At 45.1% G+C, this 14067-nt stretch overlaps 1 protein-coding gene across 4 annotated transcripts in view; it reads right to left on the minus strand.

Annotated features, from left to right (window-relative positions):
• Thada (THADA armadillo repeat containing) overlaps positions 1–14067 on the minus strand; it is a 294393-nt gene that overhangs the window by 37361 nt on the left and 242965 nt on the right. For all 4 annotated transcript variants that reach the window (XM_076942388.1, XM_076942389.1, XM_034514071.2 and 1 more), the window contains 3 exons: positions 2671–3044; positions 1354–1472; positions 759–831 (listed from right to left, as the gene is read on the minus strand). In XM_076942388.1, the coding sequence (XP_076798503.1) occupies positions 759–831; positions 1354–1472; positions 2671–3044 (566 nt within the window). The remainder of the gene's footprint in view (positions 1–758; positions 832–1353; positions 1473–2670; positions 3045–14067) is intronic.

A 14067-nucleotide genomic window follows, 5' to 3' on the forward strand; every position in this document is an offset into this window, starting at 1 on the left:
TCCTCTATCCATGACCGGACTGCCGAGAGGACTTGTTTTGCAGGCCTGGTATAAGTAAACATAGCTACTGTGAGTGTGGGGTCCTACTGATGAGTTGTGTCTGGAGAGTGGGATTTCTCTGCCTTCTCCCTGTTGTGGCTCTTACATTCTTTTGACCTCTTCTGCAGTAGTTGCTGAGCCTTGGTACTATGCCTCTCGTACACACCTAGGTACGTATGTATTTGTCTCATAGCATTTTTCCATGGAGCTGTTTTAATTACTTTGGCTCCACTTCACCTTCAAAGGGCATGTGGAACAGATAGGGCACACATGGGACCTGGTTCAGATACAGCTCAGCTACACAGTAGGCAGGGCACCTACCTCACCTTCAGCCTGTGTAATATATCATCAGACTTATTAGCTTATAAAGTATAATTCTAAATATTCTCAGAATTGACTTGCTTATTCCTCTAAAAATATAGTCTAGCTACAGAAATGGGGAGGAAGCAATGGACATATATGTGTTGGGGACTGTCAATCTGAAAGGCTCTAGTCAATGGACATATGTGTGTTGGGGACTGTCAGTCTGAAAGACCCTAGTCAGAACTTGCTAAAACAAGAGAGATCCGAGTCTTTGCAGGTGATTCCCAAAGTAACCCTTCAGCACCATCAACTGTTCAACGGAGTCACGACAATTCTCCTTGCTGGTATTGTCACCTTTTACTGACACCCTCTGGGTAAAATCCCAGCCCTCAGGACAGGTATAGAACCAGCCTCACCTTCTCACAACTCTGCACATGGTAGGCAATTATTTTAGAGGCAAGCTTCAGAGATACACCCTGGATTTCAGATCTGGAAAATAGAAGAAAATTAACACACAGGCACACACACACTCACAAATCCTCAACAATTACAGCATACACAAGTCAAGTTAAACACTTAAGATGAGACAAGGTCTCATATAACCCAAACTAGCCTCAGACTCACTGTGCAGGCAAGGCTGACCCTCAGCTTCTGATCCTCCATCTCCACCTCTTTTGTACTAGAATTATAGGTATGTGCTACCACTCTGCTTTTCTGTGAGGCTGGGAGTAAGCTGGGGTTTTGCTGATGCTGGATGAGCCCTCAGCCGTCACTTAAATGTTTATGTGGACAGTCCATGACCTCTGTAAGTGTGAATTCTCTCCCTGCTTGTACACTGCTTGTACTTTGAGCACTAGTATGAAAGCCTGATACTTCTGTTAGTGGTTTAGAGCACAGCTCCTAGGCTGAGACTTAGAAAGAACCTTAGTATCCGAGCTCTCAGAGGGCACAGGGAGCTCCCTGCATGAGGACTGAAGTCTAGCGAGGTTGTACAAAAGACCTGGGGCAAACCTGTCATTGGAAGCAATATCCATAGTCCAGATCAGGAACTCCTTTGGGGAGAGGTGAACATAGCACTCTGTCTGGGGAAGCCATTCACTGGGGTTCAAGTGATAGAGAATCTTCAGGACCTATGAGTCAAAACCAAGAAGACAAGATAAAGAAACACATGGGGAAAAGTCTTGTGCTCCTAAATCAAGACTGTTTTTAACAAGGAAGGGAGAATCTACTTTCAGAAGGTCCCTAAATTTCACTGACTTCTTCTTTCCTTTTTAACATCTTTGAGAAACTGAGGCAGGGCACAACAATGACAAGCTTGAGGGTTCTTGGTGACCTAATATCAAAGCTAAATGCCTATATGGTCTCATACATGCTAGAGCAAGCAAAGTCCCCTCACCCCCCTTTAATACTAAATTTTGAAACAAGTTCTCACTAAGTACTCAGGTTACCTTTGAACCTTTGAACTTGTAGCTCGGTTATGCTCCAGCTTTCTTAATATCTGAGATTTTACATTCATTTTGACTAGACTTTTCAGGTAGCCATCTGACTGTAAAGAGATGTGCAAGCAAAAAGGAGCCCTGAGGGCTGGAGAGATGGCGCAGTGGTTAAGAGCACTGACTGCTCTTCCAGAGGTCCTGAGTTCAATTCCCAGCAACCACATAGTGGCTCACAACCATCTGTAATGGGATCTGATGCCCTCTTGTGGTGTGTCTGAAGACAGCAACAGTGTACTCACATACATAACATAAATAATTCCTTAAAAAAACCAACCAACCAACCAACCAAACAAACAAACATAAGAGCCCTGATCTATGTGTCGCTAATGGAGGCCAGAGGTGACATCAGTTGTTTCCCTTCATCATTCTCTGTGGTCTCTCATTGCCCTTGGAGCTCACTGTTTGGCTAGTCTCTCTAGCCAGCTTTCCCCAGGAACCCCATCTTTAACCCCTGAGTGCTGGCATAACAGGTGGGCTGCCATACCCAGCTGGCATTTACATGGGTGCTAGAGATCTAAACTGGTCCTCAGGATTGTGTGGCAAGCACTACCCACAGTGCCATCTCTCCACCCAACACAGCTAATTTTCAATGATCTTTCCTAAAGACAGAGAGTGACTTGACCTATTACCAATAAATCTTTATAAGTACCACTGGCATCTTAGGGTTCTTTCTATATAGAAAGCCAAGCGACATATAGAGCCTTGATCTTTGGGATGCTAAGCTACTGTCTGTTGTCCAAGACAGTACAGGCCTAATTTGATCTCATTTGTATCTTCCTGGTGGTATCCAAAATTATGGGACAGAGGAATGTCGGCCCAGCAGAGAGCCTACCCTGCCAAAGCATCCTGGGTGGTTCTCCTTCATTGCCAGCAGCAGGAACTCCTCTCCCATACTGTATAGCAAGGAAGGTGGCCCCTTCTGTCCCTGTTCAGAGGATGTTGCCCTTTCCAGCAGGGTATCCAGGGCTAGCAAGCGCACTTCAGGAAAGGAAGACTTCAGAAGCCCAGAGAAGGAAAGAGGAGCAGCAGCCGCCTGCCCTTCAGCTTCAGCCAGCGATGCCCATACTTCAGGAATGGCTAGTTTGGTAAGGCTCTGCAGGTACTGGGGCAGGCCTGGCACTTTGAAGGTCCAGGGGAACCCCGTAATCAGCTCTGATCCCAAGATAATTCTTCTCACATCTTCCCAGAAGCCAAGACTCTCCAACGCTAGAAGTAAAAAAGCAGAAAGAAAGAAGTAGTAATTTCATTTTTCTCCCCCAGAAAAGGATATAGGAGAATGGGAACCACCTCAGAAAATGGGCTCCTGTACCTCTTCTGGACACCCAACAAATCCAAACACAGTGACCTTAACTGGAAAGCCCCAGAAGTACCCAGGGGAAACGTCCAGACTTCCTGCACGACTTGGATCCCTGTAATGCACTAGAGGCTCTGGGTTGGATCCTGTAATGACTCGAAGCTCATGAGACAGCACACTTCACTGTTAGTACAACTAATTGTCACATAGGTTTTTCTAGGACTCCACTCACTTGCCTAATTCTGCCCTCTCCATGGTAACCCTGTAGGCATCTGAACACCATCACTTGACTCTCTTTTTTCTTCAGATGAAAATCTCAACTTCCTTTCTATCACAAGGGGCTTCCCCTTCCTGTTCAGCTGTATTGCTCTGGGCAGATCTCACCCTCTCTTAACTTGGAAAACAGAATGGTCTTATATCCTGCATTATCAACCAGTAGGGCCATTAACCTTTCTTGCTCTGGACACCAGGCTGCTGGCCTTGCTGTTGGATCCTGATGCACAGAGTTAGTAGAAGCCACAGCCTCCTTCTATGACTACTGAGAGGGGAGCTGCCTTTTATCCGGGACTTAAGTCAGCTTGTTCTCTTTGTTGGCTTAATTCCTATTAAATATTATCTACCTGTTAAGTTTTATGTTCTGCTTTTTAGTTGTGAAGATTTAAAAAAAAAAAAAGGCTATTCAAGTGTACTCTCAGTACATCCAGGAATGAAGAATAGAAGGGCTGGTCAAACATGAACTGGCTTTGGGTACATGTGAAGTAAGGTAGCTATGTCCTTTAGTAAACGGTCTGGGATAATCCTACCCTATTCACCCACTGCACTATAAGGACAACATTTCCCTGAATAGAAGTCAGAAATATGACTCAGAGATCTGCTTCTTAAAAGGCATTAGTGAGCTGGCTTAGAGGGCAAGAGCACATGCTGCTAACACAGAGGACCCAGGTTTGGTTCCTAGCACCTATATCCACTGTGGCTCACAACTATTTGCTACTTCAGTTCCAGGGAACCCAATGCCTTCTTCTGATCTTCAAGGGCACCAGGCACTTATGTGGTACACATACATACATGCAAGAGAAATATTCATATGCATGAAATAATCTTAAAAAAATGTCTTAAGAGCCAAGCTGGTAGTGCTTGCCTATGATCCTAACAGACTGGAAGCTGAGGCAGGTGGACATCAAGGTTCAGGTCAGCCTAGGCTACACAGAAAAATCCTATTTCATAAAACCATACTAAACCAATAAACCTGAATGTAATTAAAACCCAAGAAGTGCTTGGACCATTTTTGAGTAGTCTATTATCTGTAGGGGATGTTCCAGGTAGAGTCTCCTGGACTCCAGAGTGAGACATGCAGAAGCAGCTTGTTTTCTCTGGGGTCTTTCGGGGGAACATGTTTGAGAGGTCCCTTGTATACAGGCACCTGGCCTTCCATGCCAATGAAGTTGATGAACTGAGTACTCGGGGACACATGAAGATTCAGACTTGATAAGGAGAACTATTTATTATAGAAAAGTCTTAAGACTAAAGGCAACTAAAAGCCATGTACACAATATTCAAAAGGCAACTATAAAAAGTTTCAAAAGTCTACTGCACTAAAATTGCTAGTGAATCAATCATAGGGTCCACAGTGCATATTATGTATCTTGTACTGTTTTATCATTATAAATTACTGTATACATATTATTTAATATTATGAGTTAAAATTACTTTTAAAATGGACACTGTTGGGTGTTCCTTTACCCATTTAACAACTCATGAATAAAGTAGCACCATATTATTATTATTTTTTTTACAGATAAGTCAAGAGAGAGGTTAAATTATTTGCCCCAAGTTTCCAATGAAATACTAGGTAATGGGCTGGTTAGGCTTATATTAACTTTACACAAGCTAGAGTCACTGGGAAGGAGGGACCACAATTGAGAAAATACCTTCCTCAAGCTGTAGAAGATCCAGCTGTAAGGCATTTTCCTAATTAGTTATCGATGGGGGAGGGCCCAGCCCATTGTGGGTGGTGCCATTCCTGGGCTGGTGGTCCTGGGTTCTATAAGAAGGAAAGTTGAGCAAGACACCAGGAGCAAGCCAATACTGCATCAGCTCCTGCATCCAGGTTCCTGCCCTGTTTGAATCCCTGTCCTGACTTCTTTTAGCGATGAATAGTGATATGGAAGTGTAAGTTGAATAAAATAAACCCTTTCCTCCCCAACTTGCTTTTGGTGATGGTGTTTTATCACAGCAATAGTAATCTGACTAAGATGGGTAAAGAAAACATAACAGCTGGAAGAAAGACCAAAAAAGAGTGCAACAGTTATTACTGAGAAAAGTTAAAAATGTCTTTCAGGGGTCTGTAGAGATGACTCAGTGGTTAAGAGCATTTGCTGTTTTTGCAGATATCCCAAGTTCAGTTCCCAGCACCCACATCAGATGCCCTGGATGTGGATCTGATACCCTTTTTTGGCTTCTACAGGCAACACACACACACACACACACACACACACATACACACACACACACCAATATAAAAGAATTCTTTAAAAGGCAGCTGTTCTACTAGGAGAGCGAGGAGAGAGCAGACAGAAGGAGCATCCAGGATATCCGAGGGTTCTGCTTTAGGTCTGCACCATGGGTGGAAAAGCACCAAAGTGTGTTCATGTCATCCTTTCTCTATCTAGATTGCTGCTTAGAAAAAATTAATATGTTGTGTAATAACTGTGACAGAAAGAGATATACCAGAACTAAACTTTCCTCAAATTTCATTTCACTTATTACCATGTATGGGTAGAAATGCACAGGAGCCCAGTGGAGCCAGAGGACAACTGTGTGAAACTGATTTTCAATGATCACATTTACACAGGTTCCAGGGCAGATTCAGGTTTGTGAAGCAAGCACCTTTTTCATCTCTGTGGCCCAGGCAGAATTCCTGAAGCACAGTGTGGCTCCCCTGGAGGGATCAGTCTTTACTTTGTTTTAGTTAACTAATGAATTAATTAACTAATTTCTGTGACAAGGTCTCAAGTAACCCATACTGGCCTTGAATGTGCCACAGAGCTGAAGATGACCCTAGTCCTTCTGATGCTGGGGTTACAGGTTGGAAGCATCATACCCAGATTATACAGCGTTAGAGGCTGAAGTGGGGCTTGCTGCATGCTAGGCATCAAGCGTGCATCAAGCCATTTACAAACCTAGACTTAGCCCAAGCACCACTTTTTGGATTATCCCTAAAAGGACATGGATGGCCTAGATCTTGGTATGTATGCCCAGCTGGCTATACATTTGTGATAATTCTGCTTCAGCCTCCCAAATGCTAGAATCACAGGTGTGAGCCATCATGCCTGGCAAAACTACAGACACAGTTCTCACTGAGGAAGTCACCCCTCTAGCCCTTACAGGTGCTGCTGCAGCAGTTGCTGATACAGGCATTTTGGAAACCACAGCCCTCAAGCACACGCATATGGTCCTAGGAGGTGTGCATTCTGCTGCTACATTCCTGGTTTGTTAAGAAGCTGATAGGAGAATCTGCTCTGTGTCCTGGCACAGTCATAGAGAAGAGTCTGGAGCACTCTCCCAGGGTTTTCTGGGTTTATGATTGGGCAGGCAGGGACTGCAGCTCTAAGTGAAGTGTAGCTGATGCTGGTTTAGTACTTGCCAGTAGGGCAAAGGAAGGCCATTGACCATGGTGTATTTTCTCCTTAGGGAAGACACTAAAGGAGGGTGTTGCCAAGACTTCAGAAGAATGAATAAAAGTGATCAAATGCTGCAGGCAGGCAGGGCAGGCAGGGCAGGCAGGGCAGGCAGGGCAGGCAGGGCAGGCAGGGCAGGCAGGGCAGGCAGGGCAGGCAGGGCAGGCAGGGCAGGCAGGGCAGGCAGGGCAGGCAGGGCAGGCAGGGCAGGCAGGACAGGCAGGGCAGGCAGACAGGCAGGGCAGGCAGGGCAGGCAGGCAGGCAGGGCAGGCAGGCAGGCAGGCAGGCAGGCAGGCAGGCAGGCAGGCAGGGCAGGCAGACAGGCAGACAGGCAGGGCAGACAGGCAGGCAGGCAGGGCAGACAAGCAGGCAGGCAGAGGGGCAGACAGGCAGGCAGGGCAGACAGGCAGACAGGCAGAGGGGCAGACAGACAGGCAGACAGGGCAGGCAGGCAGGCAGGCAGACAGGGCAGGCAGGCAGAGGGGCAGGCAGGCAGGCAGGCAGGCAGGCAGGCAGGCAGGCAGGGCAGGCAGGCAGGCAGGGCAGACAGGGCAGACAGGGCAGACAGGGCAGACAGGGCAGACAGGTAGGCAGAGGGGCCTTCCACACAGTAGACGCTGGCTCACCACATAGAGTTCTGTTCTTGGTCTCTTTTAAGTCTTAGATGTAGCAGAGAATTAAAAGACCAGCCTCTACTTCTTGGAGGTCCCATGGGTGGAAACTGTAGGAACCACTCTCCCCACTGTGCTCCAGAACCCAGTGAATGAGGGGGCCTCTAAGAGGAACTGGAGGCTGGAGGGAGGAGTGTGCAATTTTTTAAAATGAGCAACTGCAGAGATAACAAACAATTCCTTTCCTACAGTGGTTCTCAGCTCAGAGAGTGTGTGAAACTCGTCCGGGAGCTTTAGGAAAAGTGGCCCAGGTCACTCTGGGGTTCATCTGGGACTGACAGCTACTGTTGGTGCCTCCACACCCACTACAGCACTCACGTGAGTGCTTCTCAACAGAATCTCTCTAACAAAATGTGTCTTGGGATAGCAAATGCAATTCAAAGTCTATTTCAGCATATGGTACTTACATTTTTGTTTTTATGGGTCCCTTTTGTTAGCAGGGCATAAAAACCTGACAGTAGCTTCCTGGGCTGAAGCTTAACAGCTTTCTCTAGTGGGAAGTAATTTTAGACTAACTTTTCTGTTTGTCATCTCAATCTTGATTGGGAAGCCATGGTCTCATTGAAAGGACCAAGTCCTTGTTTGATTGGCCCCATTGTATTTGCATGCGGATCAGATGGCTTTGGCAATTCCATTTTGCATGGGACTTTTCCAGTCTTCCCTGTTGGGAATTCTTCACATGCTCCCACTAGTATGGTCAGCTCAGTCATTCAAGAATGTATAATTGAGCTGGGCGGTGGCGGCGCACGCCTTTAATCCCAGCACTTGGGAGGCAGAGGCAGGTGGATTTCTGAGTTCGAGGTCAGCCTGGTCTACAGAGTGAGTTCCAGGACAGCCTGGGTGACACAGAGAAACCCTGTCTCGAAAAACCAAAAAAAAAAAAAAAAAAAAAAAAAAAAAAAAAAAAAAAAAATTACACATACAGACAGAATGTGTAATTGAGTCAGTATGAGTTCATCTTCAGATATGTTTTTTTGTTTGTTCTTCTAAGCAAACTGTATTTCTAGTCTTTAAGATAATGGCTTAATGGCAGAATTCACATGGAAGGAACTACCTCCTGCTGTGTTATGTCTTGCCTCACTGGAGAAATAATACCCAGAAAAATATTATTGGGTCTGGTGGCTCATGACTATAATCCTAGCTCTTTGAAGGCAGAGGCAGAGGGATCACTGGGAGTTCAAGGCTAGCCTGGGCTACACAGTGAGATTGAATCTTAAAAATATAAAGTCATAAGTAATGGAGAAGACAGTTTTACCAATTTAAGAAAGGTATTTTTAAATTATGTATATATGCACGTCTGTGTCATGTTGTGTATGTGTATATGCACGTCTGTGTCTCAGGAGGCTAGAAGTAGTTACCAGATTCCACAGAGCTGGAGTTACAGACAGTGAACTGCCGGATGTGAGTGCTAGGAAGCAAACTCAGGTCCTCTGGAAGAGCAGCATGTGCTGTTAACTATCAAGCCATCTTTCAGCCCCATTGCCAAATATTTACTTTGCAAGGTAAGAGTGTTAAAAAGCCATAATTAGCCAGGTGTTGTGGTACAGTATTGGAGCCCCAGTGCTTGGGAGGAGGCAAAAGAGTCAGAAATTCAAAGCCATCTTGGGTTATACCCTGTCTCAAAAACCAAATTGAACTAAATCAAATCAAACCAAACCAAAAGAATAAAATTCTACTATTATCTGGTCATGGTGGTTTATGTGTATAATCCCAGTACTTGGGAAGCTAAGGCAGGAGGATTACAGCAAGTTCAAGTTTATCCTGGTCTATGTAGAATTCTAGGCCAGTCTGAGCTGCAGAGTAAGACCTTGTCAACAAAGACAACCAAAGCACAACTACTTCCATCCCATCTCAGAGAAGAGGATATGGAATCACAGCAAACAGTTTTCTAGTTCTGGGGCTTAGACCTGGGGTCTTATCCATGCCAGGCAAGCAGATTAGCAGCAGGCTATAACACCAGACCTAAGGGAAATGGAAACAACTTGGTTTTTAAGAAGTGTGCCATGGCATCATCTTGCTACAGTTTCACTGCATCAAAGCTTGGTGAAGCATCTCCAGGACCTACACTGGGAATGGCAGCCCAGGGGAAGCTGAGATAAACTTCCTATAGGTGGTCCCTCTGCAAAGGTCAACTCTCTTGAACATACATTTCTCAGGGTGGAATGAGTCCTTACCCCATGAGTCATGTTTGTGTCATGATGCGGCAGCCATTTATCCTGTGTCCTCTTGTGAGCTCAGGTGCACCATCTGAGTAGGTCTTAGTTCCAAGGCTGGGGATTTCAGTATTACCTCTCTCCCAGAACAATGGTGCCTAAAGTCAGCTTAGAGTCTCAAATCTGCCATTTTTAATGGGCCAGGTCAGGGGCACTGACACCAACCAAGTTGCTGAAAGATGACTTAGCAGCAGCATCTTAAGCAAGCTTGGGAGAAAGAGCTCATCTTTGATTGTAGACCATCAAAGGTTTGAGCTACTAAAAAATGTTTGTTCAAATGCCCTTGAGACAGGTTTAAAGCCAGTATAAAGCTGAATGTGGTAATGCATACTTGTAACACTAGGGAGGCTGAACTTCAGAGGTTCCTATTCCACTTACTCCTATATGTGCTGGCTTCTCAGCTCAAATTCAATCTGTCTTCCATAGTTTGCAAAGTTCTGAATTCTCTCATGCTGCTAGGTCAATACAAGTTGGCAGATTGGCTGTGGATATGGCTCTGTTGTCAGGGTGTTTGCCTGCCATGTATAAGTTACTGAGTTGGATCTCCAGTCCACATACTCTAGGTGAAGTCATGTATGTACTCCTGTGATCTCATCACTGGAGAGGTGGAGGTAGGAGAATCAAATACTCAAGGCCACCTGGCTACACGGCATCCTGGGATACACAGGACCTCCTCCTGCCAAGTTTGCAGATACAGTAGTCCTAACTTTCTTCCAGAATTTCTTAAAGGAGGGGCTAAGAAAGTCTCAATGTGCAGTGGGGTTCCACCTTCTCTTAGGTCAGTGAGTTCTACAATGGAGCCAAGTAAAGTACTTATCTGAAATGGCCGATAAACTAGGTCTAAAAATAATCAGCTGATAATTTGTACTGTGAATGTTAATGTATTGTTACGTAATTTCTCAGTTAAAAATTACTTGTACAGAAAAGGAAACTATAGGAATTACAACAACAAAATCAACTGACTTATTAATTTTTGGCTTCTCCTTATCAAAGGGAAATTCCATTCTTCTGTTTAATCCTCAGCCTCTCCAAGTAAGCTGTAATCCTGACCCCAGAGGCCCTTCCAGTTACAAACACGGAGAAGAAGATCTAGAGAGAGGTCTTCCCTAAGCTGGTCTTAGCTTGCTCTTTCTTGTCAGGCTTGTTTCTAGTTCTCTGACACCCCATCACTTACTAGCCTCTAATAATATCCCCTTTCCCCTCTGTGCTAGACAGTTTCATGTCAACTTGACACAGCTAACGTCATCTGAGAGAAGTGAATCTCAATTAAGAAAAACCTCCATAAAATCTGACTGTAGGCAAGCCTGTAGGGCATTATCTTAATTAATGATTGATATATGGGAGGGTCCAACCTATTGTGGGTGGTGCCATCCCTGGGCTTGTGGTCCTGGGTTCTGTAAGAAAGGAGGCTGAGCAAGCCAGTAAGCAGTATCCCTCCATGGCCTCTGCTTCAGCTTCTGCCTCCAGGTCCCTGCCCTGTGTGAGTTCCTGTCCTGACTTCCTTCAATGATGGACTATGATGTGGAAGTGTGAGCCACATAAATCCTTTCCTCCCCAACTTGCTTTTGCTTATGGTGTTCCATCACAGCAATAGCTACTCTAACTAGGATACTCTGGTTGTCAGAATGTTCTCAGAATCATGGATCTCTCCCTTATCCCGCCAAACATCATGTTTTAGGCTGGCATGGAACTCACTATGTAGCTGAGGATAACTTTGAACTTCAGATGCTTTTGCCTGCATTTCAAATGCTAGCATCACAGGCCTGTGTACCAGGGCCAGCTCAAAGGCAGGTGTGTTTAAGCAAAGAATCCTTATGTGCTTTGGGGGATGGACTGAGGATGTCTTTTAAGTATACTATTTGAAGAATACCTTCTTAAGCCATAAACTATGAACTTGTGAATCAGAAGATTCCAGAAGTATGAGTGTATGAGGAGGGAACAGCATTTTTAACTACTTCCCTTCAGTTCCATCCCACACAGCCTTTGCCCAACATAGGGAACCAATCAGGAAACACTGTAGATAAACACAGGACGAACTAAAGACACAAACTTGCAGTTACTTCCCAACATAGACTGCTTCTGCTTCTTCAAAGAACTGCCCTGCAGTGCAAGACTTAGAAGGGATCTGCACTGACAGAAACCCTAGCACCTGCCCCCTTGATTTAACCTGTGTCCCCCACAGAACTCTAGGCTTCTCTGGCGCTGACAGAAACCCTAGCAACTGCCCCCTTTGATTTAACCTGTGTCCCACACAGAACTCTAGGCTTCTCTGATGTCTCCAAGCAACAGGAGAAACCATGAAAGCACTCTGAGGACTACACCTGTTTGGATACACTCCTTTCAGTACCTTGGCCTATTCTGTTGCCTTACCACCATTGAGAGGGACTGGGACTAACCAATCTCAGTCCCTTGTCAGTGTTACAAGACAGTCTGGAGACTGTGCCTGAGCTCTAAAGTATATACTTTAAGAAACAGAATCTGGGGGCTGGAGAGACTGTTCAGTGGTTAAGAGCACTGACTGCTTTTCCAGAGGTCCTGAGTTCAATACCCAGCAACCACATGGTGGCTCACACCCATCTGTAATGATATCTGATACCCTCTTCTGGTATGTCTGAAGACACCTATATTGTACTCATATACATAAATAAATAAATTACAAAAAGAAAAAAGAAAAAGAATCTAAGATCAAAGAGGTCTCTGGCATTACTAGACCGCAGACAAACTGCAGGATGAGGAGGGCTGCAGGGAGGGGCTTCCAGCTGGTGAACCCAACAGAATCTGGTTGGGCTCCAGAAGCAGGGAGGGAGGAGTTAAGGAACTTCTTTCAGGTAAGCAACAACAGGAGGTGAGCCAAGGAGGAAGTGCATCCAGGGTTTCTGTTTGTATGTGCTCACCAAAACTCCAGATAAAGCAGTTAAAGGGTGGAATTTACACACTGGGTGATGGCAGACATGAGAGAAAGCTTCAAGACTGAGGTCCAGATCCAGAACAGTGGCTTTATAAAAAGAGGAGAGACACCTGAGCCAGGACGCTCTGAACACTGTTGCCCTCTGCCATGGATGACACTGCAGGAGGCCCTTGCCAATGGCAAGCAGATGCTGACATCACCTTCTTTCACTTCTAGAATGGTGAGTGAAAGAAATACATTCTTTATTAAGTTAGCCTATGATGTTTCTAGCAACAGAAAATGGTTTAAGGCACCCAAACATGAACCCAGAAGCTCTGTCTCCATGTGGTAAGCTCCCTTCTTTGCTGTCAGTTAACTTCCAGACAGCTATGTTTCACAGCGTTAGCTTTCTTCCCTTTAGGTTTTTTATTGGGTTTTCACCATCTCTTATGACTCCCCCTGATCTGAGAATATTGCCTTCATTATACAGGTAAAGAACTAAGAGGTGCTGATGCAAGCTGAAGCATGGGATTTTGCGTCTGCATGGTTCTCTGCAAGAATCACCGTCAACTGTAAGCGACCAACAACTGGAAAAGGCATGAAATTCTTGTTTTTATATACTAGATATGGGCAGGGCATGTCCCCTTGGACAAACCAAAGCCCTAGCACAGAGACTGAATGATGAGCTTAGGGTTGGGAGGGCCAGGCTTCAGTCAGACAGTGGGCTGTATTTCTGGAGAGGAAGTGCTCACAGAGTAAAAGGCCCTAGTTATCAGCACAGTTGCAGGTCAAGGGGTTGTGGGATCTGGCTGCACACTTTTGTATGTAGAAAGAGATGTTCCCTTCAGAGGGCAAGGAGAGTGAGGACAAGACAGCCACGGTGGGCTCAACAATTCCTTATGCTTCCCAAGCCTCATCTTAGTGTTGCTTTCCTACCCAAAGTGTGGACTTTGTAGTACGGGGACATCACACATGTAACAGGGAGCCATCTGCTTTAAACTAAAGGTTCCTCTTCAGACTGAACTTTTCAGGACAAGGCTAAAACCACTTCTCAGAAGATGAAAGTGACCTAAGCAACAAACTGTGCTGGAACAGATGAGCAGCACAGGGCCAACACCTTCTGTATTCCACAGGAACTAGCAGGTAAAGAAGCAGGGCAGTATGACCCGAGATGACAGGGAAAATTCATAACAAAGAAACAAATGCAGGGATAGTGTGCAATGAGAAGCACGGTCATGTAAACGGATGGTATTAAATATGCTACTCATCTCATGGTAAAGAGGAGAAGAAAACTGAGCCTGAAGAGAAATGCAGACGCTGTAAAAGATCCAAATCAAACTTCTAGAGGTAAACATTACAATGTCTGCAAACAGGACATACTGAACAGAACCCACAGCAGATGAGACAGCACAACAGAAAAGACTAGTTAATAGTTAATCTGAAGACATAGAGATAGAAGCTGTGAAAAATGGAACACAAATTAAAG

The sequence above is a fragment of the Arvicanthis niloticus genome, chromosome 11 (assembly GCF_011762505.2).
Source record: "Arvicanthis niloticus isolate mArvNil1 chromosome 11, mArvNil1.pat.X, whole genome shotgun sequence".
NCBI classification, from domain to species: Eukaryota; Metazoa; Chordata; class Mammalia; order Rodentia; family Muridae; genus Arvicanthis; species Arvicanthis niloticus.